At 47.2% G+C, this 25,872-nt stretch overlaps 13 protein-coding genes across 13 annotated transcripts; 5 read left to right on the forward strand and 8 right to left on the reverse strand.

The window, feature by feature from the left end:
* Positions 1-96: 96 nt before the first annotated feature.
* On the forward strand, positions 97-1,368 carry DPH1 (2-(3-amino-3-carboxypropyl)histidine synthase; the record flags this gene model as incomplete). Its single annotated transcript, XM_002555424.1, has 1 exon — positions 97-1,368. The coding sequence occupies one exon, from the start codon at positions 97-99 to the stop codon at positions 1,366-1,368; it is 1,272 nt and encodes a 423-aa protein (XP_002555470.1).
* A 24-nt stretch (positions 1,369-1,392) lies between these two features.
* On the reverse strand, positions 1,393-3,834 carry COG6 (Golgi transport complex subunit COG6; the record flags this gene model as incomplete). The annotated part of the gene is made up of 1 exon (XM_002555425.1): positions 1,393-3,834. The coding sequence occupies one exon, from the start codon at positions 3,832-3,834 to the stop codon at positions 1,393-1,395; it is 2,442 nt and encodes an 813-aa protein (XP_002555471.1).
* A 1,041-nt stretch (positions 3,835-4,875) lies between these two features.
* On the reverse strand, positions 4,876-6,825 carry XBP1 (Xbp1p; the record flags this gene model as incomplete). Its single annotated transcript, XM_002555426.1, has 1 exon — positions 4,876-6,825. One exon carries the CDS (start codon positions 6,823-6,825, stop codon positions 4,876-4,878), a length of 1,950 nt encoding a protein of 649 aa, XP_002555472.1.
* A 1,595-nt stretch (positions 6,826-8,420) lies between these two features.
* NCE103 (carbonate dehydratase NCE103) lies at positions 8,421-9,065 on the reverse strand (the record flags this gene model as incomplete). Its single annotated transcript, XM_002555427.1, has 1 exon — positions 8,421-9,065. One exon carries the CDS (start codon positions 9,063-9,065, stop codon positions 8,421-8,423), a length of 645 nt encoding a protein of 214 aa, XP_002555473.1.
* A 1,049-nt stretch (positions 9,066-10,114) lies between these two features.
* On the forward strand, positions 10,115-11,953 carry SGA1 (glucan 1,4-alpha-glucosidase; the record flags this gene model as incomplete). The annotated part of the gene is made up of 1 exon (XM_002555428.1): positions 10,115-11,953. The coding sequence occupies one exon, from the start codon at positions 10,115-10,117 to the stop codon at positions 11,951-11,953; it is 1,839 nt and encodes a 612-aa protein (XP_002555474.1).
* Positions 11,954-12,051: 98 nt separating this feature from the next.
* FMC1 (Fmc1p) lies at positions 12,052-12,549 on the reverse strand (the record flags this gene model as incomplete). The annotated part of the gene is made up of 1 exon (XM_002555429.1): positions 12,052-12,549. The coding sequence occupies one exon, from the start codon at positions 12,547-12,549 to the stop codon at positions 12,052-12,054; it is 498 nt and encodes a 165-aa protein (XP_002555475.1).
* A 1,972-nt stretch (positions 12,550-14,521) lies between these two features.
* On the forward strand, positions 14,522-15,604 carry IDH1 (isocitrate dehydrogenase (NAD(+)) IDH1; the record flags this gene model as incomplete). The annotated part of the gene is made up of 1 exon (XM_002555430.1): positions 14,522-15,604. The coding sequence occupies one exon, from the start codon at positions 14,522-14,524 to the stop codon at positions 15,602-15,604; it is 1,083 nt and encodes a 360-aa protein (XP_002555476.1).
* A 501-nt stretch (positions 15,605-16,105) lies between these two features.
* On the forward strand, positions 16,106-17,605 carry FYV10 (glucose-induced degradation complex subunit FYV10; the record flags this gene model as incomplete). Its single annotated transcript, XM_002555431.1, has 1 exon — positions 16,106-17,605. The coding sequence occupies one exon, from the start codon at positions 16,106-16,108 to the stop codon at positions 17,603-17,605; it is 1,500 nt and encodes a 499-aa protein (XP_002555477.1).
* An 18-nt stretch (positions 17,606-17,623) lies between these two features.
* BMT5 (25S rRNA (uracil2634-N3)-methyltransferase) lies at positions 17,624-18,613 on the reverse strand (the record flags this gene model as incomplete). Its single annotated transcript, XM_002555432.1, has 1 exon — positions 17,624-18,613. The coding sequence occupies one exon, from the start codon at positions 18,611-18,613 to the stop codon at positions 17,624-17,626; it is 990 nt and encodes a 329-aa protein (XP_002555478.1).
* A 222-nt stretch (positions 18,614-18,835) lies between these two features.
* Positions 18,836-19,324, reverse strand: GPI15 (phosphatidylinositol N-acetylglucosaminyltransferase GPI15; the record flags this gene model as incomplete). The annotated part of the gene is made up of 1 exon (XM_002555433.1): positions 18,836-19,324. The coding sequence occupies one exon, from the start codon at positions 19,322-19,324 to the stop codon at positions 18,836-18,838; it is 489 nt and encodes a 162-aa protein (XP_002555479.1).
* A 154-nt stretch (positions 19,325-19,478) lies between these two features.
* BDP1 (transcription factor TFIIIB subunit BDP1) lies at positions 19,479-21,158 on the reverse strand (the record flags this gene model as incomplete). Its single annotated transcript, XM_002555434.1, has 1 exon — positions 19,479-21,158. One exon carries the CDS (start codon positions 21,156-21,158, stop codon positions 19,479-19,481), a length of 1,680 nt encoding a protein of 559 aa, XP_002555480.1.
* Positions 21,159-21,360: 202 nt separating this feature from the next.
* Positions 21,361-22,641, reverse strand: KLTH0G10296g (uncharacterized protein; the record flags this gene model as incomplete). The annotated part of the gene is made up of 1 exon (XM_002555435.1): positions 21,361-22,641. The coding sequence occupies one exon, from the start codon at positions 22,639-22,641 to the stop codon at positions 21,361-21,363; it is 1,281 nt and encodes a 426-aa protein (XP_002555481.1).
* An 858-nt stretch (positions 22,642-23,499) lies between these two features.
* On the forward strand, positions 23,500-25,872 carry KLTH0G10318g (Ark/Prk/Nak family serine/threonine-protein kinase; the record flags this gene model as incomplete). Its single annotated transcript, XM_002555436.1, has 1 exon — positions 23,500-25,872. One exon carries the CDS (start codon positions 23,500-23,502, stop codon positions 25,870-25,872), a length of 2,373 nt encoding a protein of 790 aa, XP_002555482.1.

Raw genomic sequence — 25,872 nt, forward strand, 5'->3', positions numbered from 1 at the left:
TGAAAAAATTCGATGCGATGAGTTACTCTTTCTCTCAAGAGAACAAGAAACACTAACACAGCAACTTCACCTGTTTGGATTTAGCAAGCCCGTAAGATGCACACATCGACTGCAACTACGAAGGGGCCAAGAAGGAGATTTGTCGGTGCACAAGCTGGGTCAAGAGCTACTGTTGTGAAGAGCGAAAAAGGAAATGAAGTTGTGCAGAAGCCGCGCGCACGTACAAACGTAAGGAGAGCAATCAACCAGATTCCAGATGAAATCTTAAATGATGAGGCACTTAATGAAGCTATAAAGCTCCTCCCTTCTAACTACAACTTCGAAATACATAAAACAATTTGGAATATCAGAAAGCATGAAGCGAAGAGAGTAGCATTACAGATGCCAGAGGGTTTATTGATTTACTCCCTTGTTATAAGCGATATTCTTGAGCAGTTCTGTGGCTGTGAGACTATCGTGATGGGTGACGTTTCCTATGGTGCGTGCTGTATAGACGATTTCACTGCCCGTTCGCTGGACTGCGATTTCATTGTCCATTATGCGCACTCTTGCTTGGTTCCAATCGACTTGACTCAAATCAAGGTGCTTTACGTTTTTGTGACTATTAATATGGACGAATCCCATCTCATAAGAACCCTGCAGAAGAATTTTCCAAGCGGTGCTAGAATTGCAGCCTTTGGAACCATTCAATTCAACCCCACAATACATAGCATCAAGGATAAACTACTTGACTCTGAAAAAGTGATTTACATCATTCCTCCGCAAATAAAGCCACTTTCCAAAGGTGAGGTTCTTGGTTGCACCTCTCAACGTTTAGATAAAGAACAAATTGATGCAATGGTATACATCGGAGACGGTAGGTTTCATCTGGAAAGTGCAATGATCCACAATCCTGAAATACCAGCATTTCGCTACGACCCATACAGCAGAAAATTCACCATTGAAAAATACAACCAAAAACAGCTCGTCCAAGTCAGGACTGAAGCTCTTAACGTCGCAAAGAAAGGGAAAACTTTTGGGCTTATTTTGGGAGCGCTTGGGCGCCAGGGAAGCATGGGAACGGTTAACAATTTGGAGAAGAAACTGAAGGACGCCGGAAAGACTGTCTGTAAAATCATTTTGAGTGAAATTTTTCCTCAGAAACTCGCAATGTTCGATGACATCGATGTATTTGTGCAAGTCGCATGTCCCCGTTTATCAATTGATTGGGGTTATGCTTTCAACAAGCCTCTTTTGACGCCATACGAAGCTAATGTGCTTTTAGAGCAGGACCGGATGTTCAGTGAAGCTTACTACCCGATGGACTACTACGAAGTTAATGGTTATGGACGTGGCAAAGAACCATCCCACGAGAACGTCAAAATATAAAGTAGGATGCCAAGTTACAAGTATTTAATTTAGACCTATTAGAGTATCAAATTCCTCTTCTGAAAAGTTTAGAATAGTGTCAATGTCTTCATGGTTTTCGGGGTAAAGCTTCAAAAGAACTTGTCTAAAGACTTTGTAGAATTTTGAAAGACAGGAGAGACATTCAGTGGAAATATGGTCCGCAATTTTTGGAGAAACAATGTGGAATAACAGGTTGTCTTGAATGTCACTGAGCAAGATAGGTAGAAAGTCATTGAGCTTAATATGAACATTGGATCTTATTGTGTCCCTTTGCATTATAGGGTTCTCAAGAACTGGAAGATACATATCGTAATCCAATTCATCTTGAACTGACTCCACGGGAAAAATCATGTTGAAAAGGTTGCTGTAGAGATCCAGCCCCAGCTTTTCTAGAAGTGATTTTGTTTCAAGGCCGATCAAAGATTTGGTAGAGGCTTGGAGATGAGAATCAATATTTTCATAAACTAAATGCCTGTCGCCCTTGGAAAAGATTGTTTCACGGTATGGTAACATCCTAGTTTTAATCAGGTCTATGCAATTAATCTCGGATAAAAGCAAATGCTTTTTCACTTCTTTTTCCTTTCTCGCTTGCGGGAACTTAGATTTATGATATTCAGGAAGCTTTTCAGTTATCAAACACGCAAGCGCTTCTTTAAGGAAGTTTGAGTCAATTAGGGTTTCGGAATCTTTGACAGATCCGCTTTTTTCGAATTTAGTCAAAAGTTCGCAGAGTTTGGCCAAGTATTTAACAAGCCATTCAGCGGGTAGAAGTTCTTTCTCCAAATTTTGTGTGATGTTGGCGTCATCGAGAATTTTTGTCAGACCGGTTAAAATTTTAGAGCTCGAGGTGTTTCTAAGATTAATCAACTGCAGTATTAAGTTAGAATCGGGACGTAATCCGTACTTGATGAACATCATTTGGTAAAGGGCTAAAAGCTCATAGATTTCGAAATTTATTATAGGATCATCTTCAAATCTTATGATCTGTTCCAATCGAATCCTAATAGAATTCTCCACTGGACCGAATGTTTCATTTAGAAGTGAAATACTTAAGCCATTCAAGAATTCTCGGTTTTCTTGTAGTATTGATGTTGGAGTATCTTGAATATTCCAGTTCTGAAATTTGAACATCGAGTCCATGAAGTCCGCTTCATCTACTATGAGTGAGTGTACATGCGCAAGAACATCACCAAGGTAGCGAACTGGGTCGTGGGCTGAGATAATAATCGGCCTTGACGCTTTGGCGGAGCTGACATCAAACTGGGAGAGGAAGTCATCCAGAACTATCTGAGATCTGGCCTTTACGACTCGTTTGATAAACTCGTTAAAAATTGGCAAGTCATTGGAGAGATAAAGCATTCCTTGTTGAAATGTTATTAAAGGCTTATCATTAGAAGAGAAAGCGCGTTCGCCAAAAGTCTTTGATGCGCTTTGAAGATCATACAAGAAGTCAACTAAGTAGTTGAAAATGCGCTTGTTGGCCTTTTCTATTTTTGCATTGGTTTGTTCCATTAAAACAGTGCCTGCTTTCGGATTGGGAAGCGCCAAGAGGTATGTTGCAGTTTCTTTTAATCTCATGAGCTTTTTCATCACTTCAAAGAATTCGGGTCCAACATTGGAGTTTATCAATGCATCTTCTTCGACCTGATTGAGAGTGAGTTTATCACGGAGCATAACTAAGATTCGTTTTTTAAGTCGATGCTTGAGAAGAGCGTTTTGTAGAATGTAAACAGTGTCCATGTAAGTTTTCGTTTCATCATGGGCCATTTCGCCTTGTTTTAAGAGAGCGTCCCCCATTTGGTGTATGTTTTGGACCGGTTCGGAGAGCCTCTTTATGCGCCTCACTATAGGCTGGATGTCGTCGAGAATCATAAGATGTGACTTCAGTAGTTCGCTTTCGAGATTGCTTCTCAAAGAGTTTCGCGCAAGCGAGCCCACAAAATCAGGACGCACCAATGTCTTGCTGTTAAAATGCAAGCGATCCTGATTGTCTTCAAGAACTTTGAAAGACCTTCTTAGCTGCGTGTCGCATTGTAGAGTATTCCGGTGATGCGCGTCCAATATCCTTGAGAGTCTCTTAGAGAGTAGTGCATCTGTATTGTCAATGGTCTTCTCCCCATTTTGTACCAATTGTTCCAGGGTTTTCTCTCCTAGAGATGTTCCTTGAGAGACTACCGGGTTCTCCATCGAGGATTGAGGTGGCAGTCTCTTTAATGACAGGGCTGATAACGATAGCGATGCATATTTCTGCATTTTATCTTGTAGGTTTTCAGTGCCTTCAGCATCAAGCTCTGCGTTCGCGAGACGAGGCATCGAAAAGTCCTTGTCAAGGTCTTTCGATGACTGCTGAGACTTTATTGGCAGTCTGGACGCTGGTTCTGGAAGATCGTAGTCTTTAGCATTAGCTTCATCAAGCGCAAAAGTTTGGTAATCAAGGAAATCCATGATAGAAGCTAATGCCTGCTTGTATTCCCAATGCGCTTCGATACTGTTTATCCGAGTTGTAGTCGCCAGAATACAGAATTATACATTTCACTATGCACGAAAGAACAAAGTTCCCGCGATGTTGCATGAATGTCGCACTCGGGGAATAATTCTACTAAAGAGTATTTGTGTGAAGGAAAATCATCGCACTAATGGCTCACTTTTGGCTTTAGTATACTGCTATGCGGGCAGGATATGGCTATCAATCTAGGTTTTAACCTTCGTGTATTTTACATAAAAATATATTTCTCAAGGTATTCAATGGTCTACTTGGAAAAAAGCTTCACCTTCTAAATTGTTTGTATGCCACATTAGAGGAACCTACCGATTACTGTAAGATGAATTGCTGAACGCTATTTTTGAAAAATTTATGGCTTCTATTCCCTCACAAGACAGTTAAACTTAAGATATATGGATGAAGTTACGTTCGATTTGTGCTCTTATAGATTTATTAGATACCAAGAGAGGCAAAAAAGTTGCCATGTCAGAATTAACTATAAGAAAACCGGCAATGAAGGCCACAATTGATTTGGGCATAGCCGAGCTTTCATAGTCTTGACCTTGTGAATACCACAAACAATCATGCTTGACATTTAACAATATGAAAGCGGCGCGTTTTTGATAGCAGACTCGTGGGTCAAAGCGGGCGTTCCTTTGCGCCTTTCTCAATTACACAAATCTTCTTTAAATCAAGTACCCATCCAATGAAAGAAATTGTCCCTTGTGTTGCATACGGCGAAATTTAAAAACACATAGTACCGTAAGCGCCTGTACTTCGCCACTAATTCGGATTAAAAGATGATGAGCTGAGAGTTACTGTATATTGTTCACAACATATTTCTCTCGGTGATTCATTCTCTTTACTGCTATTCTCAATAACAAACAAACAAGTAAATGTCTTTAGCGGCTATGAATACCTACTGCTATACACGCGAAAAACAGTTTCCATGCCCAGTAAAAAAGAGGGTTATGATAGGAAACAAAGAACGTTCATAAAAAGTCCTAGACGCCGACTTGATAGTTGCTCATATGAGCACGTCTTGTTGGCTGCTGGGGAGTAGCCGGTGGAGGATTCTGAGGGTGGAACATGACCTGCATGCCGTCAGGATACGAATATTTGTGACCGTTGGAGTTGTAAAAGTGTGCGACACCGTTGAGAGGTATTGGGGGAGCAGGGGTGTTGGTGGATGGGCTGAAGCTGAGTCGTGGCTCCGCCAAGTAAGAATTAGATGGAACTGCCACAAAATGTGGATCTTGATTTGGTACTGCACCCATGACTTGGTTTTTCTGGAACCCTTGGTTAAAACCGGGAGAAAGAGGAGGGCTGGAATAGTGGGTATCTGCACTTCTTGGAGACAAAAGGGGGTCTGAACTCAACACCGCATGCCCTGGCGGGAAATGGCGGTATACAGGAGGTTCCAGCGTTTCGAGAAGAGAACTGATAGGGGGGAGCATTTGTCCGCGAAATGCTAAGTTCTGGTTTGATGTGTCCGGGGCCCAAGAAGAAGCGCGAGTTCTAAACGGAGGTACCTGGACCTGTGGAAAAGGTGAAAAGCCAACGCGCTGGCCCCGCGAATTCAGCTTTCGAGAGAGCTCCAAAAGGTTTTGCGAGGCGTCAAGCAGCTCCACGTCAACTTTTGCTCGCTTGAAAGTCGCAAGACTAGAAGTAGTTGTACTGCCACGGCGAGGTTTCTTTGAGAGGCTAGGTATCGCCATAGATGAAGACCGAGGCGATACTGCGCTGGCCATTGGACGGGGCTGGGGTTGCGTAGCAGCACTATTGCGCACCTTGGGAGGATACAGCGCTACATGCCTGGCGTACCAGTCGGCGCATTCGTTGGGGAAGCTCGGACCGAAGATGGGCACCAGCATATAACGGATGGGGTAGCAGAAGCGCATACAAAGTGCCCTTGCGACTTCAAAAGGAAGCCAGGTACCCTGAATCTTGATATAGCCGCCGCGAATGCGCTTCAAGAGATCATGGAACTCAAAGTCGTCCTGCACGTGATGTGCTGAGCGGTAAATACTGCATAGCGACTCCCTCAATTCGTTGTCGAGGGCGTACCAATGAATATCAGAATAATGCAACGCCGAGGCTGTGGTATTACCGGCAGAAGTGGCGTTCGAAGCGCCCCCAGCAGAGGTTGATGGCGCTGAGACCGAGTGGCGGTATGCACGCTTTGGCGGCACGTTGCGACGGGAAAAGTGTTCGGGCGAGTCTGCGTCGACGGCGCGCTCGTACAGCGACTTGGAGACCGCGTAGTCCAGCTCCAGCTGGCAGTGCGCCTTGCGATCGATGGGCTGGGGAGCCTGCCCCACTTCTGGACGAGGGTCCGGGCGGCCGAGCGAGACCAGCGCGTGCATCACGTCCTGGTACAGCCGCCAGATGCCCGTGAAGAAAACGTAGCCGGTCTGATGGTCCCACAGGACGCAGTTGTTGGGGTTGATGGCGCGGAAAACGCGCTGGTCCGAGTACTGGATCTTGCGCAGGCGGAACTGCTGGTTTTTGGTCAGCGAGTTGAGGTCTTCTGAGCTTGCGAGCGCCTGCGCTGGTGGTGCCAGCACGTTGGACGCGCCCTCGCCTGAACTGGGAGATTGTGGGGCGCTCGCGGCCGCGCGCGCCCCGTCGGACTGCGCTTGCGCCTGCGCAAGCACCAGAACGTCGGGAAACAGATACTCCGAGCAGTCCAGCGAGGACCGCTTGGGCGGCAGGCCGCCCGCGGGCGTCTCTGCGGCCGCGGCGCCAGCCGGCGGCCCAGGCGCCTCGCGCTGTAGCACGTCGTGGAAGCGCTGCACGGCGCATGTGCGATACTTGGCACGGGTCACGTGGAAGTCCGCGCCGAGGTCACGGTCACGGTCACCTCGTACGGCGAGCCACGTGCGCTGGTAGTCGTCCACGGGGTTGGTCGACAGTTCGACGGTGTGCGAATCGAGCGCGTGCACCGGGTACATGGGGGACGGGCGTTCGGGCGAGTGGAATGGGTTCAGATCGAACCCTCGGATGAAAGATTTGCGTACGAGTAATCGCGCGGCAGCTTGAGTCTGCGCTTTTTACCTGCGTTACAACCGGCGGTCCTGTGATTACCCTAGCTGACTGAGCGGGCGGGACAAGCTTATGGTTGGATGCTTACCTCTCCTGATCGACCTTCTGCGCATCCCACGAACCTGCCGCTTTTATACCGCGCTGCAGGCCCCGGGAGCACGAGCCCATTCTGCTGCTTATTGTCTCGAACAGGGGCGGGCGCAGCGAGGTCGCTCCCCTATGCTGATCCCCGCGTGCCCTCTGGGGAATGTCTGCAACAATAGGCTCCTATATGCAAGGTTTAGGTCTGAATCGCAACGTCTGCCAGCATGGAACCGAAGTTCTAGACCCCGCATAACGGGTTAAGCGGTAGAAACAGCTTGTCCGCCCATAGCCCGCGTGAGATGGAATTCACATGCGGCTTTCGGGATAGCCAAGAATTGCATCATTGCCAGCAGTCTTTCTGCAGGCACGCCACACGAGGCGGCTTGTTCGTCACAGAAGTGTCGCTGCAAACAAGAGCGCCCGCCGCGCAATTCTGCACATACTCTGCACCCGCACTGCGCTCATTGTAATATGCGCCTCCCCCCTTGCACTCTAAGCCGCTGTTGCTCACACGGAGCCGTTGCCATGGCACCCGAGGTTGGAGGCGGGGCTTCTGGAGAAAAATTTTCGGGCCAAAGGCAGCACAAAGGGCGGGGACGACTTCAGAGGAGCGCGCGCTGCGACGAAGGATATTCGCTAGGAACAGAGCTCATGTTGACGAAGATGAATTGAGGTTTGCTGTTGCCGGGGCTACGGTGCAACAGGTCTGCGGGTCTCGTACGCAGGAACGGCGCAAAGGTGCATTGAGGCGACCGTGGTTTCGGTGCTGCTCGCGGGGCCAGAACGCATGAAGTCAAAACGGCGTAGGCCCGGCGCTGAGATTGTTGAAGGAATCACGGCTGGTTCAAGGGTACAAGCTTTGGGGCAGCAATTGCGCGGATGAACCCAGAGAACTTTGTTTGGCACGCGCTAAATTCCAGACCTACCCAGGCACAGCATGTGGTGGCTGTAGAAAAGCGCGGGTGCCTGGCGGCGATGATATCAAGGGCGGTTTTGTTTGCAGTGTCAAGCTAGCTGCAAGGGGCTTCCGAGGGCCGGGCGAGGGGGGCTGGCGCGGTGCGTGCCGCAGGCAGCGCATGTTCTTTTTTGCTTGGTGTGCTTTGTGACCACGGCTGTGTCGCCGGCGGTTGGAACCAACGGCCGTGTGTTGCACGCTGACGTCCCAATCCCGGGCTTGGCAGCGGGGAGGAAGCACGTGACCTGCGTATATAATGAGCCGTATACTCCCGCCTGTAACCGCCCGCGCTGGGTGCGCGGCTGCGGAGAGCACGTGATGCGCGCCAAGGCTCTGTGGAGGCAGGGCGGCGGCGCAGGCATGGCGTCCCGGCGCCCAGACCCTGCGCAGAGCGCACGTGCCCGCCAGAATTTCCTAGTAATATGCTTTCCTTTCTATGATACGTTATTTATATGGGGTTCTTTATTAGCTGCTGACTTTCTCCACGCGACCAGTCGCGACGTCGTACAGCAGGCCGTACACAGCGATGTCCCCGCGGGCCAGCGCCTTCTGTACGGTGTCGATCTCCAGCAGGCGCTGGTACTGCTTGGCCACGTTCAGCCTGGACAGCATGCGGCTCTGCTGCGCCACGTCGCTGGTGGCGGCCTTGACCTCCTCCTTGTGCTCGTGGTACAGGTCATCGACGTCCTGCAGGTACTGGTACAGGTGCGAGCACTCGCCGTCGTTTAGGGCCTCGCGCTTGAGCGCCAGGCACGTGTTGATGCCGCCGCAGTCGGTGTGGCCGCATAATACGACCTTATTGACCTTGAGCACGTTGATGGCGAACTCGAGCGTGGCGCGGCACGTGAGGTCCTTGTCGCTTACCACGTTGGCGATCGTTTTCCACGTGAAAATCTCGCCGGGGATCACCCCCAGGCACTGCTCGTTGTAACGCGAGTCCGAGCATCCGATGAACAGTGTGTGAGGCGCCTGGCCGTGAGCGTTGAAGTCTCTGAACAGCGTGGGGTGCGCCTCGGTCATCTTCTCAGACCATGTGTTGTTGGCCTCCAGAAGGTCCGGCAGCTCCGAGTTGTGTGTGAGTGTGAAGATGTTGGTAGCAGCTGGTGACATGGCTATTGGAGGGGCTTGTGTTGTGTGTGTGCGTGTTTGCCTGGCGAGCTCGAACAAGACAATGAATCGACCTTTCACACCCCACCACCTATATACTCATCGCCGCTGCCTTGGCTCGCTCGACTCATAGCATTGATGTAATGCTTTCGACATTGTTGAGCTGATGTCGTTGGAAAGTGACCATTACCATTGCTGACGTCAAGCCCTCTAGCATAGCGCAGTCTTGTAAAGCCCGATGGGTAGTGCGTTGGATGAGCTGCGCGTGCTTCTAAGTAGCTATGCACGCCGCTGACTCTGACTTGAGGTAACCTGTCGGGCCCGCATAACAGCCTCTCATGCGCTGTTGCCTCTTCTGCGGTGATTTCTACGGCGGGCGCCTCGGTCCGCTGCGGGGCGCCAAAAATATTCCGCCGGGCCCGGCCCGCAATCGCACGTGCTGCGTCATCCCTCACGGTTGGTGATATCGCTGTTATCGTATCGCTTTTCGAGAGGAAAAAAGCGTTGCGCCAGGCAAAAGAATGCGCTGGGGCGCGTGCACGGCCGTCGCGAGTACACAACAGCCGTGAGTACGCGGGCGGTTATTGCGAGTACATCGGCGCGCCCCTCGTGAACAGCGAGTACCTCTCAAGGTACTTGCGCTTAGTTAATCAGGAAGTACAAAAGTACTTGTGCAGGGACCTGGCCTAATCTTGGGCTCGGAGCCCTTATCTTGGTCGCGTAAGGCGACGGCGCGCCCCTCCAGGTTCGCGCGCTCCGCAACACCGCGCCCACGCGTACATTTCTTTGACTCTACAGGACGCGAGATTAGTGTGCCAATTCGATGACGGTTTTTTGTGCTGCGTCCGGGACCCCTTTAGCGCGACCGTGTCGTGTGCGTCGCAGTAGTTGCGCAAACGCGCTCTGGGTGACATTTTCGGACTATTTAATGTGACAACCGCGGCGATTTTCTGTCGTTTTGTGTGCTGCTAAGGCTAAGATCTACTTTTCTTGGCTTGTGTGGAGCCCCCGTAAGTGCCCGCTTTCTGCAACGCAATAACAAGCTCCCAAACATGGGCAAAAATCAGTGCGAACAAGGTTTCCGCGATGGAGCTCGGCGCAAGTGGCCAAGGATTTCGCTTCTCACGCTGGGTGCCGGCTACTTATTGTGGGTTTTCCTCTACAACTCCGACGCCCCCTCGACCAGTGGCGGCGCCGGGCCCCGAGGCCGTGCGAATTTCGCGACGGGCCAGCCCGCCACTACGCACAACGTTACTATATCGAATTTCAATCCGCAAGGCTCTGTAAGCCCAACGTCGGCCCCCGATTACTCCTACTACCAGCAGCGGATCCAGCTGCGACCCTTGATTTCGTCCACCGTCGCTCGCGACGAGTTCGAGGCCTGGCTTCAGAAGCAGACCACGGTGAGCTTCGAAAGGCTGCTAGCCAACATTGGCGACGTCGAGCTCAACAACCTCTCGAGCACTGACGGCGTGGCTGAGGGGGGCGTAATCGCGTCTCCTTCGAAGCAGGCACCCAACTACTTCTACCAGTGGGTCAGAGACAGCGCCATCACCATCAACACTGTGGTGAGCCACATCTCGAATTCCTCCCAGAGCTCCGGCCTGAACTTGACCTTGGTGGGCACCGTGCTCAAATATATCAACAATTCTTGTATCTTGCAAAGAACAGCGAACCCATCGGGCTCTCTGCAGCCAGAGCTTGAGGGGCTAGGGGAGCCCAAATGGGAGGTTGATGACTCTGCGTTCACCGGCAGCTGGGGCCGCCCGCAGAGCGACGGGCCCCCACTGCGCGCTATTACCACTCTCAACTTCCTAAGCACCCTTAATCAATCGGGGCACTCGCTGGAAAACGTCATCGACTTGTACCAGAAAGAGTTCAAAACCGATCTAAGACTGTCATTCCAAAGTGAGCGCGAATTAATTGAGCAAGCACTGGCGCTGGACCTAAATTTTGTGGTTAAAAATTGGCGCAAAAGTGGTTTTGATCTGTGGGAAGAAGTTAACGGCCAACACTTTTTCACGGCGCTGTGCCAGCTAAAGGCTGTCAGTTTGGGCCGGAATTATTACACAAATATTCGGCCTGAGTTTGACAACGAACAGAAATCTATTTCGGGCGGGCTGCACAATAGCTTTGAGGATATCCTTAATTTCTTGTTGGTCGATGGAGGTTTTCTAAATCCGGCCAAAAACTACATAGTCGAGACCCCCCAAATACTGGGTCAACGCTCCGGATTGGACATTGCAATTCTCATAGGATCATTATTGACACACGACTCCGAAGAAAACTCACCCAATTCAGAAAAATTTCCCTTTGACGTGAATGATAGTGGCATTTTGAATTCCTTGTATGGCTTGGTGAAGCAAATGGAAATCCTGTACCCGGTCAATCACCAAAGGGCCAATCTCAACCTTGGCGTTGCACTTGGCAGATACCCTGAGGACATTTACAACGGCGTGGACACATCTGAGGGAAACCCATGGTTCTTGGCAACATCTGCAGCCGCCGAAGTTCTTTATAAAGTCATATGGCACTACCAAAGCCTGAATCAAGACCTAGTGATCCCCCTGGATGGCTGGCAGTCCGAATTCTGGAGCCTGATATTTGAGAGGATTGACTTCTCATTGCAGGGCCAAGACACCTGGCAACTGGTGATTCCTTATCACTCACCCGCTTACAATCAGACTATGGTTTCGTTATTTACACTAGGAGACTCATTTCTAGACAAGGTCAGAGAGCACGTGAGCGATGAGGGTGAGATGTCTGAGCAGTTCAATAGATACACTGGTTTCTTGCAGGGTGCGAGACACCTGACATGGTCTTACGGCGCATTCTGGAGTTCGCGCCGCTGGAGAGACCAGGCACTCAAGGCGCTCAACGCGCCCAACTAACTGCTTCCCAGACGCTGCTCCGGCATCCCAATGCACCGAGGAGCTCTCCAATTTGCCAGAACGTAGCTTTTTTTACAGAATATTCATAAAATTTTTGATTAAATATCGGGCACTTGCAGACCGACCTTCGCAGCAGTTCTTTTTACTTTCTCTTCCTGGTCCATTTTCAGCCCAGGGTTGTATCTTTCCACGAGTTGTTCGAATTCCATCTGGTTTTGAAGGAATCCCGCAATGTCTCGTAGGTGCTCGAGCTTCTTTATTATCGTAGAAGTCTCAGCAGACCTGTCCTCCATAATCAATTTCTTCAGCTCATTCGATTTGTCGTAAAAGTAAAGTTTCCTCGATTTTGACGGATCATCTTGCTTCAGATTATCGATCTTCTTGTTGAGTCCGTTCAAATTCATCATTGCTTTGAGCTTTTCCTGAGGATCAGGGTCCTGGCATTGCCTGATGAGGCTGATCTTTCTGTAAGTCAAAAGAGCTATTTGCTTCTTGTTGTCTTCAAGCTGCTGGACAATCTTGGACCGCCTGTTAGATTTTACCAGCGCCCTGACCAATTGCTTGTAAGAGCTTAGAAGCTCGACTTTGCTTGCCATTTTTTAACTAGTGGCCAATTTTAATAGGTAACCGATGCAAATGGAAGAGTGAGAGGTGCGTATATATGATCGCGCCATTGCAGCACTACTTACGAATCTTTCACAAACGAGTGGTTCATCAATTATTATAGACCTAAGCTTTTTCTACTGACGGGAGAATGAGAAGAGCTTCACGTGCAAGGTAAAAACACACAATGACACCAACTTCATTCTCCAAAGCTCTTGTATGAGTTACGAAATAACCGCGTTTTTTAGTGAAAATTTCAAAGCTTTTTGCCGTGAGATCCAGTCTTAGATGGCGTGGCCTCTTGAGTTATACACCTTTCGGTTCCGTAACAGGCCTTAGTAACCGGCCTTTCATTCTACCCGTTTTGCCATTCAGTTGAGGTTAATCAAAATCGTAATCAAATCAATAGAAAGCCATTTCTTGGGCTTGAAAGCCTTTACAGCCGCAAGCATACGCACTTACGACTAAAAGTTTTCGTATAGAATGCTACAAACTAACCTTGGCGGCTAATAGTCCATATCGGGTGGTGAAAAGCCTGCCGCATGGCCTAAATACCAGAACCATCGGGGCGACCAAAAAGTGAGTGCTACGAATAATCCTTTCCGGGGTGGGCTTGATAGAGGCCTCGAAGTCACTCTCAGAGTTATTGTTGAATAGCGAAAAACAGCTGCCTCGGGGATGATGAATATTCTGGAGCCCTTTAACGCTTCATAGGTGGCAAGGGATTATGTTGGCCAATTCCAAACTCTATGTGTAAGTGGCTTAGCCTTGATGCTGCGGTTGTCATTTTTCTTATCAACGACAAAGTATGCGCTTTTCTTTGGCTTACGAGCCATGGAATATTGTGTGCAGCCCAAAAGCTGAGGATCTTTACAGTGTTTTGTTCCAAAACAGCGCTAATTCTTCAGCGGCAGGTATCAGCTCCATAAATAAAGCACATTAGTCATGGCTTCGAGCCCCACCGAGTATATACACGGGCGTCATATCGGTAACGCCCCTCTTTGCTATCGCACCGGCTTCCAGAAAGGCCTTCAACAACGATCGTGGCATTCTTGATGCCGCGCTTATTCCCAGTACAGCGCGGGTGTGATTATGTAAGCGCCCAGCGGCATAACGTTATACTGAGGTCTGCTCAATCTGTCAGGTCGAACGGCGACGTCAGGTTATGAGTATTCTCAAAGATAGACTCACGAGAATCACGCGAAACCGCTGATTCTTGGGCTTAGCTCGGTGCCAGGGCGTATTTTAATACCAAACTTTGCTGAAACATGGCTTTGCCGAGAGTTTTTTGAAAGAAAGCCGATGAGGTCCAGAGGAATTTGAGCGTTTTGACCTTCCATTTGGAACGTGGTTTTATTTGCGGTGAGCGTATGTGTAATCGCACACTTTGGGCAGCCGAAGGTCATCATGCCTTCATTTTCAAATCTTTGCGGGAGCTTTGTTAAACAAATTTAAAAACGATCTAACCTAAGTGGCGGTAGCGTTCGCAACCCGCATTGTCCACATGAAGAGTGTAAATATATAACTTTCTTGCCTATCTACTGCGGCAGCCTCGCTTTTGGCAGCAATCTTTCACGAAACTATTTAGCCAAAAGCATTCACAAGCAGTGCCAAAGTTAGAGCTCCTGCGACATTTTCCCAACACCGCATGCTCTATCCCATGCTTTCTGAGGTCGCAGAGACATTCAAATCAGCGTGAACAGCGCGGCTTTCTTGGCCAGCTTCCAATTCTCGTGTGTAGTGCTAATCTGTTTGCGAGTCGGCGCCGAAGTGTCGTAGACGGATCCGAAAAGTTCATCATGCAAGTGTCACAGGGGTTCATATAAAAACGCGTTCGTGACCATGCGGAGAAGTGTATATAGCGAGATAACAAAATCAAGGAAGTATTGAGTTTGGATCTCTGTATTAAGAGCATTTCGCAAGGGTATTCCAATAGGGCTTTTCTTCCAATTTCTCGAGATCAACATGCTAAGAAACGGTTTTGGCATTTCTAAGAGGTCGCTAGCGACCGTAGCAGAGCAACTGCTGCCCAAGAAATACGGTGGACGCTACACAGTTACGCTGATCCCTGGTGACGGTGTGGGAAAGGAGGTCACGGACTCCGTGGTGTCGATTTTCGAGTCCGAAAACGTGCCAATTGACTGGGAAACTGTTGAGATTTCTGGTCTCGACAACGAAGAGGGAGTCCAGAAGGCTGTGGATTCGCTTAAGAGAAACAAAGTGGGTCTAAAGGGTATCTGGCACACACCTTCGGACCAGACAGGACACGGCTCCCTCAACGTGGCGCTACGTAAGCAGCTCGACATTTTTGCCAACGTTGCTCTTTTCAAGACCGTTCCCGGCGTGCCTTCCCGCCACTCTAACGTCGACCTGGTTGTTATCAGAGAGAACACTGAGGGTGAGTACTCTGGCCTGGAGCACGAGTCCGTCCCAGGTGTCGTCGAGTCGCTAAAGATCATGACTAAGGCCAAGTCTGACAGAATCGGTCGTTTCGCGTTTGACTTCGCCCTCAAGAACAACAGAAAGTCTGTGTGCGCTGTTCACAAGGCTAACATTATGAAGCTGGGTGACGGCCTGTTTAGAAACTGTATCAACGAGATCGGTGCTAAAGAGTATCCTGAGATCGAGGTCAAAAACATCATTGTTGACAATGCTTCCATGCAAGCCGTGGCCAAGCCTCACCAATTCGATGTTCTCGTTACTCCAAACTTGTACGGCTCCATCTTGGGTAACATCGGCGCTGCCTTGATTGGCGGTCCAGGCCTTGTTCCTGGTGCCAACTTTGGTAGAGAGTTCGCCGTTTTCGAGCCAGGCTCCAGACATGTCGGTTTGGACATCAAAGGCCAAAATGTCGCCAACCCAACCGCCATGATCTTGTCGTCTGCCCTCATGTTGAGACATTTGGGCCTCAACTCTTACGCCGACAGAATTTCCAAGGCTACTTATGACGTAATTGCTGAAGCCAAGAACACTACTAAAGATATCGGTGGCTCCGCTTCGACCACGGACTTCACTCAGGCTATCATCGAGAAGTTGAGAGCTCTTTGAATGCTTCATGCTGAGATGGTAGTAGTTTGCTCGAAACAGGGTATAAGGCACCTATGCAACCAAGTCCAACAGTATTCGGGTTCATTTCACCATTAATTCACAGATAAAAAGTCACGTACATATAAATGAATACACTGTAACCAAACGCTAGAAGGGAACGCTGCTGGGAACACATACTATTTAAAGCCGGAAGTCCGGCCAAGCCTAGATATGTATCGGGCGTAATGAGTTGGATCTGCGTGGCGATTCACCGGTAATAACGTCAGCTTCAAGAGTATAAGCTCCGTCTTGTTCCACGCCTACTCGTATATCACGATCCTTGCACTCTCAACTTCTCGTATCCAATAGTTGGTTGTAGTAAAATTAGGGTTCTCAATAATCGACAATTGTTGGGCACGCATCCTCACAATAATCTCGCCCGTCACTTTGGGACGACAGACGGAGGCTCTACCCATCCCAATCATAGCCCAGCCTAATCCTTGATTGGCGGTGCTAACTCAAATGTCGCTCATTAACGAGCCCAGCGTCGACTTTCACTTAAAGCTCAATGAACAATCCTTCCATATCCCCAACGAGCTCTTGAAGAGGAACGCGAAGCTTGTCAACAAACTGATAGAGAAGGAAACTAAAAGAGTCAGTAGCCTCTTCGAAGATGTGAATACGCTCATGGCAGGCCATGATGACCATTCCGCAATGACTAAACTTGGCGAAATCATTAAGGCCGTTGAGTTGTTAGAACGGAAACTAGAGAAAAGAATCACCGTTGAATCAGAACTTTTACAACGCATCGAGTACAGAATAAACTATTTCAAAGAGCTAGACTCTTTAAAGGGAAACGAGGACAAGGATGGACTTGTTGAGTGGTATCGGAGATACACCAATATTTTGGTAGGCGATTACCTCACCCGGAACAGCGAGATTTACGAAAATGAACTGACTGAATTGGATCGCAGCGCTCATACGCGGCAGAAGCGCAAGCTTTCATCTTCTGGTGGTAGTACCCCGCCCTTGAATGCAGGAATACAATTTTTGAGGTCTCAGGGGCTCGAACATCATCTTGACTACGACATTCTGGTGACAGCCAACCGTATTTCCAAAAACTTAACATCGAACCACGACTTATCATTATTGGTGAACTGGATAAAGGAGAATCAGGCATATCTTGTTAGCAAATCGTCCCCATTGGAATTTGAAACTAGATTACAGGAGTATATTGAGCTTGTTAAAGACCAAAACTATCCCAGCGCTATAAGCTGCTTCCAAACCCATCTAGTCAAGTTCATAAAAACCAATTTTGAGGAGCTGAAGCTAGCCTCGGGACTGTTGGTTTTTATCAAAAGCTATCAACAACAAATGCATACGCCTGTTGATGTCGAGGAGAAGGACGTTTCTAACTTGAGTTCGCGCTCAGGGTTTTTTCGTTATTTTTTTAATAGGCCATCTTTGAAACCGCCACGCGAACTCAAACAGCCAACGACGAGTGAGGTAAGAATCAAGAGTGCTAGCCACGCAAACTTTGAGAGATACACCCAAGTTTTGAGTGATGAGAGATGGGATGTGTTGAAAGACCTGTTTCTTCAGGAGTATTACTCTATGTATGGAATTTCCCAACATGAGCCCTTGCTGATATATTTATCGCTTGGAATTTCGACTTTAAAAACAAGGGCGTGCATGCACGAGATGGAAACTCATGGTGGGAGTAATGACTCGCTTACTAACTACTTGCGTGGTGAAATAACTAAGACCAATTGCCCGGTTTGTAGCAAAGAATTTTCAGCCATATCAGGCAACCTTCCCTATGCGCACCACATTCAATCAAGTCTGTTTGATGACCCTGTAATGCTTCCGAACGGCAACATCTACGACTCAAAAAAGCTGAAGCAGTTGGCTGTTGAGCTGCGCAGCAAAATGCTCTGCGAGCTTCAATCGGACCAAATCCTTGATCCGATTGACCAGAAAGTTTTCTCTGAGAAGGATTTTATTACTATGTATCCGACATAAAAAAGCTCTGGATTTCACTTAATTTTCGTCATCACTCCCAGCGTTTTGCGACTTCTTCCCGTTTTTTGCGTGCTTTTTTTTATCGTACAGTTCAAAAATAAATGTTCGTGCTTCCCGTTCTGCAGCTGGCTTGGTGGTTTCTTGCTCGCTGTTGGTACGCTTATGAGAGTATTCTGGATAATTCTCCCATTGAAATTTGTTTGACCGCTCAACTTTCCACCCAGATGTCTTTGCCAAAATTTTGATTTGCCATGAATCATATGGCTCGCCATTGAACACAGATATCAACACTTTTCCTTGGCTATCACTTGCGGGGGTACCATTTTCTTGACTTTTGAGAGTATACCCTTGCGCAAATTTATCGAGAATTGCGCTTGAAAGGTTTTGGTTGATCTGCTTGAAAAACTCTTTGCTACTCCTGAAGAATGCTAAGATTAGCTCCTGGTGATCGCGTATATTTCTATCTTGATCTTTGATCCCTTTCCCCGTGTGTGGAAAATTGAACATAATGTTTTGGAGGCCCTTTGACGCCAACTCGCTGCTAACAATCTTTTGCCAAGTGGTTTTCTTGCTCAGTTTGAATGATTTGATTAAATTAGTGGCGTCAATTTTGAAGAAAACCTTGGTACCATGCTCCATCAAGAAGTCATAATTCTGTTGAAAGCTTTTAGGATACTTCAGATTAAGTTCCTTCGGGGAGTTGTCATAGCTGGTTACTACGAGGTTCGCAGGCGAAATGTATTCATTTTCAATAATAGAACGTGCAAATGAAAAATCTCCTTCTCCTATCAACAGAAGAGTCGATTCTTTTTCGAAGGGTATGAACTTCGCGGCAGTTTCGCGCTGTATTTTTTGGTTGTTCAGTACCGCTTTGGTTGGTCTGTTTTTCTTTACAGCATGTTCTTGCTTGCTCGTGATTTTCTTGTTAAGCTGTTCTTGAGCTTGATGCCTTAGTAAGGCACCTTTTAGACCTTTAGAGGTGGTTTTTCCTTTGAGTTTACGCGCCATGTTCAAGTTTCAAGGCTTTGGGGATTCGTGCATAAGCTCATCGCTTAAACTTGACACAGTCAAATTTTCAATACCTAACGCGTGTGCACATATACGAGATTAACCATGTAAGCACCTTCTCGAGCGGTTATAGATGAGCTCAATGTCACGTAGTCGAGGCTGTGTTGTCTGCAATATGTACTTGTTAGTAAAGGGTTCTGACTGCCATATCAACACCGGGGCTTAAAATCGGTAACATACGGGAAACACTAGTTGAAGGCGGGATGCGTCCTTCAAAATGATTGCGAGGTAGAATATCACTTTGAAACCTTTTTGGAAGCCTTCATTGATTATAATGTCGCCTATTTTATCTTTTGGAATGAATTTACGTTGCTCGAGTAGCTTTTCATTGATGAACGTGGGAAGTAAAACGCACCCCCGCACCTCCGATATTTGGATGCCCACACTTCTGAATACCGACAGGGACTCGATTGGGGGATTACGAATCAGCGCAAGCATCGATAGAGCGACCAGCGTCTCAGCGGTACGTATGTTCTGTAGTGACCACGAGGTCGTCTGTTCAATGAAACCAAAAATTCCAGCATTTGCAACAATGTAGAACAGCAAATTTAATCCACACGTTCGCTTGTAGTTCCGCGGCACGACGGTAAATCTCATGTGCGATCCCGACGCATTGCCCTCAACTTTTAGAGAGTATCTCTTTGACGACATTCGCCTTTGGTTTTGTCAATGTTGGTGAGTTTTTCGCTATTGCACATTCAGTGCCTTATTGATTTGGGAACTTTTTGGAAGCACCCGAATAAACGTCTTACAACAAATACTAATACAGTTTTCCAATTGTTTACATTAACCGCTATTTAATATTTTAGGGGCCAGTTACCTCTTGAGGCTCCTGAGCCCTATGTCTCTTCATCTGATCTATTGTACCCAGCACAACTTCAGTCTTTCTATATGCGTTAAGCTGATCTTGCCTTAGGCCACCAGAAGCCTTCTTATTAACATTGTCAAGTTCTTTAGCTTTCTGGCTTTGTAAGTCTTCTTCTTTCGCGCTTTGCTTTGAGACTTCGATTTGCTTCAAATGTTCTTCGTGTTCCTTCTGCAAACCCTGGAGCTTTGTGTTGAAGTCTTCTAGCGTTATGAGCTCTTTGCGGATTTCTGTACAATAATGATCAAAGTTTGGGGGAAGTTTTGAACGTAATGCCAGTTCAATCATCACGGGGTGTTTCTTTTCCTCGTTGACAAATTTGGCTTTGATCTGCCGTCTTGTCCGGTATGGAAACATTTGTGATATTAGGTTAAAGTCTGTGCCCCACATCGACAAGGCCTTGTAGAATCTCAAAAGCTCATCTACAGTCCACGGGTCCGTATATTGCTGTCGGCCGTAAGTCGCCGAGTTGAACAAATTTTCAAAAGGATTTTCGTCCAGTCGAAGTTTGTGGGCGTGCTCCAAAGTCGCATTTTTATGTCTGTCTACTACTGTGGACTCTTCGTCGACAGCGAAAGTGCCGTCTGACTTCATGCGTAACTGAATCGCTGCATGTTTTTGGTCTGCTTCAGGAATATCAGCATTCATTATTTCCTCAGCAGCTTTTTTACGGCTCTCCAGCAACCGCTCTGCTTCTTCCTTGTTTAACTCGCTCAAAGGCTTGAAGTTCTCGCGGGCTCTAGCTCTCAAAATCCTTCTCTTTTTCCTTGTCTCTTGTTTCGCTTTTATAGCTTCTTGTGCTCGCTGAAAGTTGTCCGATGTTTCACCAATTGGTAGGTGTGGTTTGCATAGATCAGCAATAGTGAAGCTGTCTTCGTCTACCATATATCGGGAAGAGTCTCCATCTGCTATATTTTTCGGTATTTCCTTCGCATTCGAGATGGTGTACTTCTCGTACAAATTGTCAGTACGCTGAAACAGATCACCATTGGTCTCATTCTTTAGGTTTTCATCGTCTGCATCGGCAGATGCTAAGTGTTCGTCCATGTTATTCATATGAGATAAGATACTAATCCTTTGCGCGGATCCTGTCTTTCGAGATATGGATGACCTAGAAGACATTCTTCTCTTCTTTATGGCTTGAAAAGATGTATCTGACTCGGAGATACTACTCATTCTCTTCTTTTTCCCCTGGTTTCCAGTAATGGTTGATAGTCTACGGTTCTTAGCGGTTTCCGCTCCGCTAGGAGCGGCAGTCTGAGACGGTTCCATAAAACCTGATTTGAACATATTGTTTGCCCCGCTTAGTGAATCTAGACGACTCGAGCGCCTCCTCTGGCCTGGGGGCAAGGAGGCTGGGGGGCTAGCCTGGGTGGATCCAATTTCTTCGTCTAAGCCCTTTGTGGTGCTTTGGCTCAAGGGGTCAAGTTCATCGCGGCGTTGCGGCTTTTCTGATTCAGGCTTCTCAATGTTTCCTTCGCTTTCTGCAGACGCAGCTTCGTTAGCTTTGTCATTTGAGGTTCCAAGAGTCTTGGCTCGCTCTGGTGCACTAACCACTGGTCTGCGCTGCCTAATTTTTGGGGCGAAACGCGTCCCACTTTTATTAACCACACTACTCATTGTTCAGAGCAAAGAACACCAATCGTTCCAATTTGATGAGTAGGCAAATACTAGAAGATGTCCTTTTCACGACGCGCGATGAGATGGAATATATAATACTAGTTTCGTGGTATTTTGTAAAAATCTTATATAAAGTCATATAATCACGTGATTTGAACGTTGGATGCGATGGCGGTTTGTATAATCGCGGGAGAATTTGTAGCTAGTAAGGTTGATATCTATGATCTTTGGAGCTGCTCTTTGTTTTGCTCTTGCTCTTATCTTTGGAGCGGCGTTCGTGCTTACGTTTTCTCTTTTCATCCTGATCCTTTGACACTGCATCAACATCACTAGGTTCTTGACGGAGCTCAATGTCTGGTACCTCGGAGTCCATCATCTCAACTTCAGCCACGGTACCGCTGAAGACGTCGATCTTCTCAGAGTACTGCCAAAATTCTTGTGGGACGTTTAGTGGTCCGGCACTGGATTTCCACACTTTAAGACTCCCATCCTCTCCGCATGAGTATAGAAGGTCCTCATGCTGGAACGGGACAAGAACGTCTCTGACCACTTCATCATCATGTGCGGACGGAATAGTTATTGCCGACTGTAGTTCAGGTTTCTCGTGATCTAAAGGTATCAGCTTCAACTCACCGCGTCCTTCCTCAGATTTTCCTGTCGCAATGAACCCGGGGTAAACGTCGATAACGTAATTGCAGTCCCAAGGCTTTCTGACGTCACCAAAGTCGACAGGTTTAGGCTCAGTAGGTTCGTCACGCTTGTCATTGAGTTCGTGAATACCGTAGGTTTCCATATGCGAAAGAGTGTAAATTCGCTTAGGCGACAACCATCCGCAAGAATGAATGGATGCAAAGTTGATGACCTGATGAAGAGCGTCGTCTTCCTCCTGCTGAGTCAAGTCGTAGATGTTAACGTAGCCGTCTGTAGATCCGCTCAACAGGACATTGGGATCACTGGGATGAAACTTGATACTCGTGATGTCGTCATGGTGTGAATCTACAAGCGACCTCAGAGGCTGCTGCCAAGACCTGATGTCATATACATGCAGCTCTGCATCAACTCCGGAGAGCTCTGTCCCACAGCCAAGTAAACCATGTCTCGAGTCAAGTGAGAGAAATGGGGCAGATTTTCCATTTTTGAGAGTTGCTACGCAATCGTTTGATTTCAGATCATAAATCTTGACAGCATCCTCTGCTGCAGTTGCAATTAAGCTCCCATTCATTCGATCATTGTTAATGATAACCATGTCATTGACCGATGTAGCATGAGTTTGAATTTGCAGAATTGATTTATGGGTAGCCCAGTCAATTAGCTCAACCCTTCCATTGCTTAAGGAAGTCAGCAAACCCGAATTATATATTGGCTGAAGCTTCAAACACCAATTGTTGGGCCCGAATTCAATGCTTTCGAGTTTGGAGTAAGACATCGAGTACGTTGTCCTCGAGGTTCGAGAACTTTGTGAGATTAACAAATTAATTATCATTTTGTTGATCTATTTTCCGTGACAGTAGCAGCAAAGAAGTGATACATTTCAAAGACTGTTTTATCTACGGGAGCCATAATACAATGCTTGTTTCGATTATGATTTGACGTGGGCTAAAAGCGGCGGGAGCTTTGCGAGAGATTTGCGAGAACTTCAATTCCGAGCTTTTCGGGCAATTTCCCTACATCATTTAAGATTTGAAGCTCTCATATAACACAGCATGGACGCAAAGGCACGATGATTTAACCTTTTTTTCCATCGATGAATTACGACACGAGTTCATCAATTTGAATGGCAACTTTAGAGCGTTTGTATAGTCCGAAGATTGTGCTCTTTTAAAAGAAGACATCGAAAGCAATTTTACAGGTCACACAAGATAAATTCGCTATTCTCTCGATACCGAGAAGCTCTAAATGATGTTCCCGTGTGAGGGTGAGTAGCTGTTAAAATGCTTACTCAGTTTTTCTTTGCGGGCCTCAAATTGTTTAGAAACAGCCTTTAGCTTGCCCTTCGGCTAACATAGTACGCACTGTATCTATAACTAGACGGTGCAGCTGATTCGAGGTATGCTAGAGCGGCGCTAGTCGTTTTACTCACACTTGTCTTGTGAAGATCTTTCTCTAACTCGTATATAGCTATTGTAGGCGCTGTTAATTCGATCTTTAATGGGCCCCTTTCCGCCTTCATAGGCGCAGGGTCCATCAAAATTCAGGAAAATAATACACGGCGAGCTCACCCTTCCTTTAATTGCGAAAGCTCTAGCTTTTGAAACAATACTGATCATTCATTTTTGTATTTTTGCTCGCCAAATTCAGCCATTCAGGATCACCCCGGCTATATTAGAATAGTCTGCATGGAATGAATCAGTCGTTAAATGACATATACCAGCCAGGAACAGAGCTCACTGTCGGCTCTCACCGAGCTCGGATCATCAAGTACCTTACAAGTGGTGGGTTTGCTCACATTTATACAGCTGAAATCTGTCCGGCAGATCTCAGCAGTCCTGCTAAAATTGCATGCCTAAAAAGAGTGCTTGTTCCGGACAAGCCAAGTCTTAATGTGCTACGGGCAGAGGTTGATGCCATGAAATTGCTTCGTGGGAATCAGCACGTTGTATCATATATCGACTCGCATGCCGCCAAATCGGGAGTTCACGATGGCTCATACGAAGTTTTTCTACTAATGGAATACTGCTCTGGTGGAGGTTTAATAGACTTCATGAACACTAGGCTGCAGAACAGACTCCAGGAAGGGGAGGTACTTAAAATAACGAGCGATATCACTCAGGGTATTGCAGCAATGCATGCTTTGCAACCGCCGCTAATTCACAGAGATATCAAGATAGAAAATGTGTTAATTTCGGACGACAGAACCTTCAAGGTCTGCGACTTTGGCTCTGTGTGTGGCGTTATTAGACCTCCAAAGAATCCTCAAGAATTCAACTATGTTCAACACGACATTTTGAAAAACACAACCGCTCAATACAGAGCACCAGAGATGATCGATCTCTACAGAGGCTATCCAATTAATGAAAAGTCTGACATATGGGCCTTAGGTGTTTTCTTGTATAAACTCTGCTACTACACCACGCCATTCGAGAAAGTTGGTGAAGCCGCCATATTGCATTCGAGATTCCAATTTCCTTCATATCCACAATACAGCGACAGTTTGAAGCATTTGATAAGCTTTATGTTATCTGAGAACCCCACTCAAAGGCCTAACATATGCCAAGTATTGGAAGAGGTCTCCCGCATACAAGGGACTCCGTGTCCTTTGCGCAACTTCTATGTTACAAGAGCTATGCAGCAGCAGCAGCAACATCAGCAACCAAAAATCAAGTTCGATCATTCTGCGAGCCAACCGAAACTTGATTCAGCAAACAACATAATTAATGTGCCTTTTAAAATGAGCCATAATCAACCTCTCAGGTCCACCCAAACTTTCGCTGGGGCCCCTGTTAATGCAGCATCTAATGGGTATTTGCCCGCTCTGAAGCCACTCCCAATCCAGCCTGTGAGCTCAAGTTTCACAAATGGCCCCTTTAAATTCATAGAGGGAAACAAAGCTTTGCAAAGCAAACAAACGCCGCACTTCCAGCCCCCAATTAGCCACGACTTTAACAGACTTGGGAGGTCTCAAACTTTCACACCAACAAGCACTCTTGCCTCGAGGTCTTCTGTAAGCCCCCCTTTGGCAGGCAGAGGCGATATTTCCAAAATAATCAGCGCAAATCCCACTAACGTGGAACCTTCTCCGATATACTTAAGCTCTGGAACTCAAACGGACGATGGATTTGCCTCTAGCCACGCTCTCAAGTTAGAGCGGACAAAATCCATTGCTTCACTTTCGTCTTCGGAGTCTGTTGAATCACAACACACTGGCGGGAGCGCCACTAGAAGGTTTGGCCAAAAACTGAAGGTTTTCACAGGTGAGAGAAGATCAATTTCTCCAATAAAATCTCGCCAAAACACTGGCGACAGCGTAAGGTCTGCTTTCGCTACTCTACGTCGCGGCTTTTCGGGCGGAAGTTTCAAAAGCGAACTACCCAACAAAAGGAACTCTTTAGACATCTCTTCAACATCTTCCCATTCAAATGGGTTCAAGTTCCGTGTATCATCATCCGAGTCTATTGAAGAGGAGAACGTTTATCCTCGATTTTCACACTCAAGAAGCAGCAGTAGCGCATCCATTGTGTCCGATTTAGATCAATTACAGCAGGATGATACCGGTGCGAAGAATTACTACAAAAGCCACTCGCCAGTTAAAGTTTCTGCAACACAAGGTTCTCGATCCTCTATACAAAAGCGTGTTCAAGACTTGCTAAAGAATTCCCAGGACTCCCCTGTCAAAAAGACTGCACATGGCTATGGAATGCTCTCTCCGGGCGATGAAGCAGCAGAGCTTGCCTCACAGCTTACGAATGAGACTATGCTGCAAAATGTCCATCAATCCACAGCTTCAACACCAAAAGTGCTATCACCAGCGAAGCGGAACTCTAGTGTCGTTATTAAGGCGGGGCAACAAGTCTCCAAAGACGCGGAAGAGGTTCCCTCTTCCCGTAAGCCAGCGCCACCTAAGCCCAAGCGGCCGAAAAAGCCTTCGCATCTGAAAGCAGATAAGATCATTAAGGAAGCGGAAACTTCAGCATATGAGCACTCAGTTGACATAAGTGATATTGAGATTGACGAACTAGAGAAAGACTTTAAAAGACGATTTCCGAGCGCAGTTTGA

Source organism: Lachancea thermotolerans (assembly GCF_000142805.1).
Source record: "Lachancea thermotolerans CBS 6340 chromosome G complete sequence".
Lineage (NCBI taxonomy): Eukaryota > Fungi > Ascomycota > Saccharomycetes > Saccharomycetales > Saccharomycetaceae > Lachancea > Lachancea thermotolerans.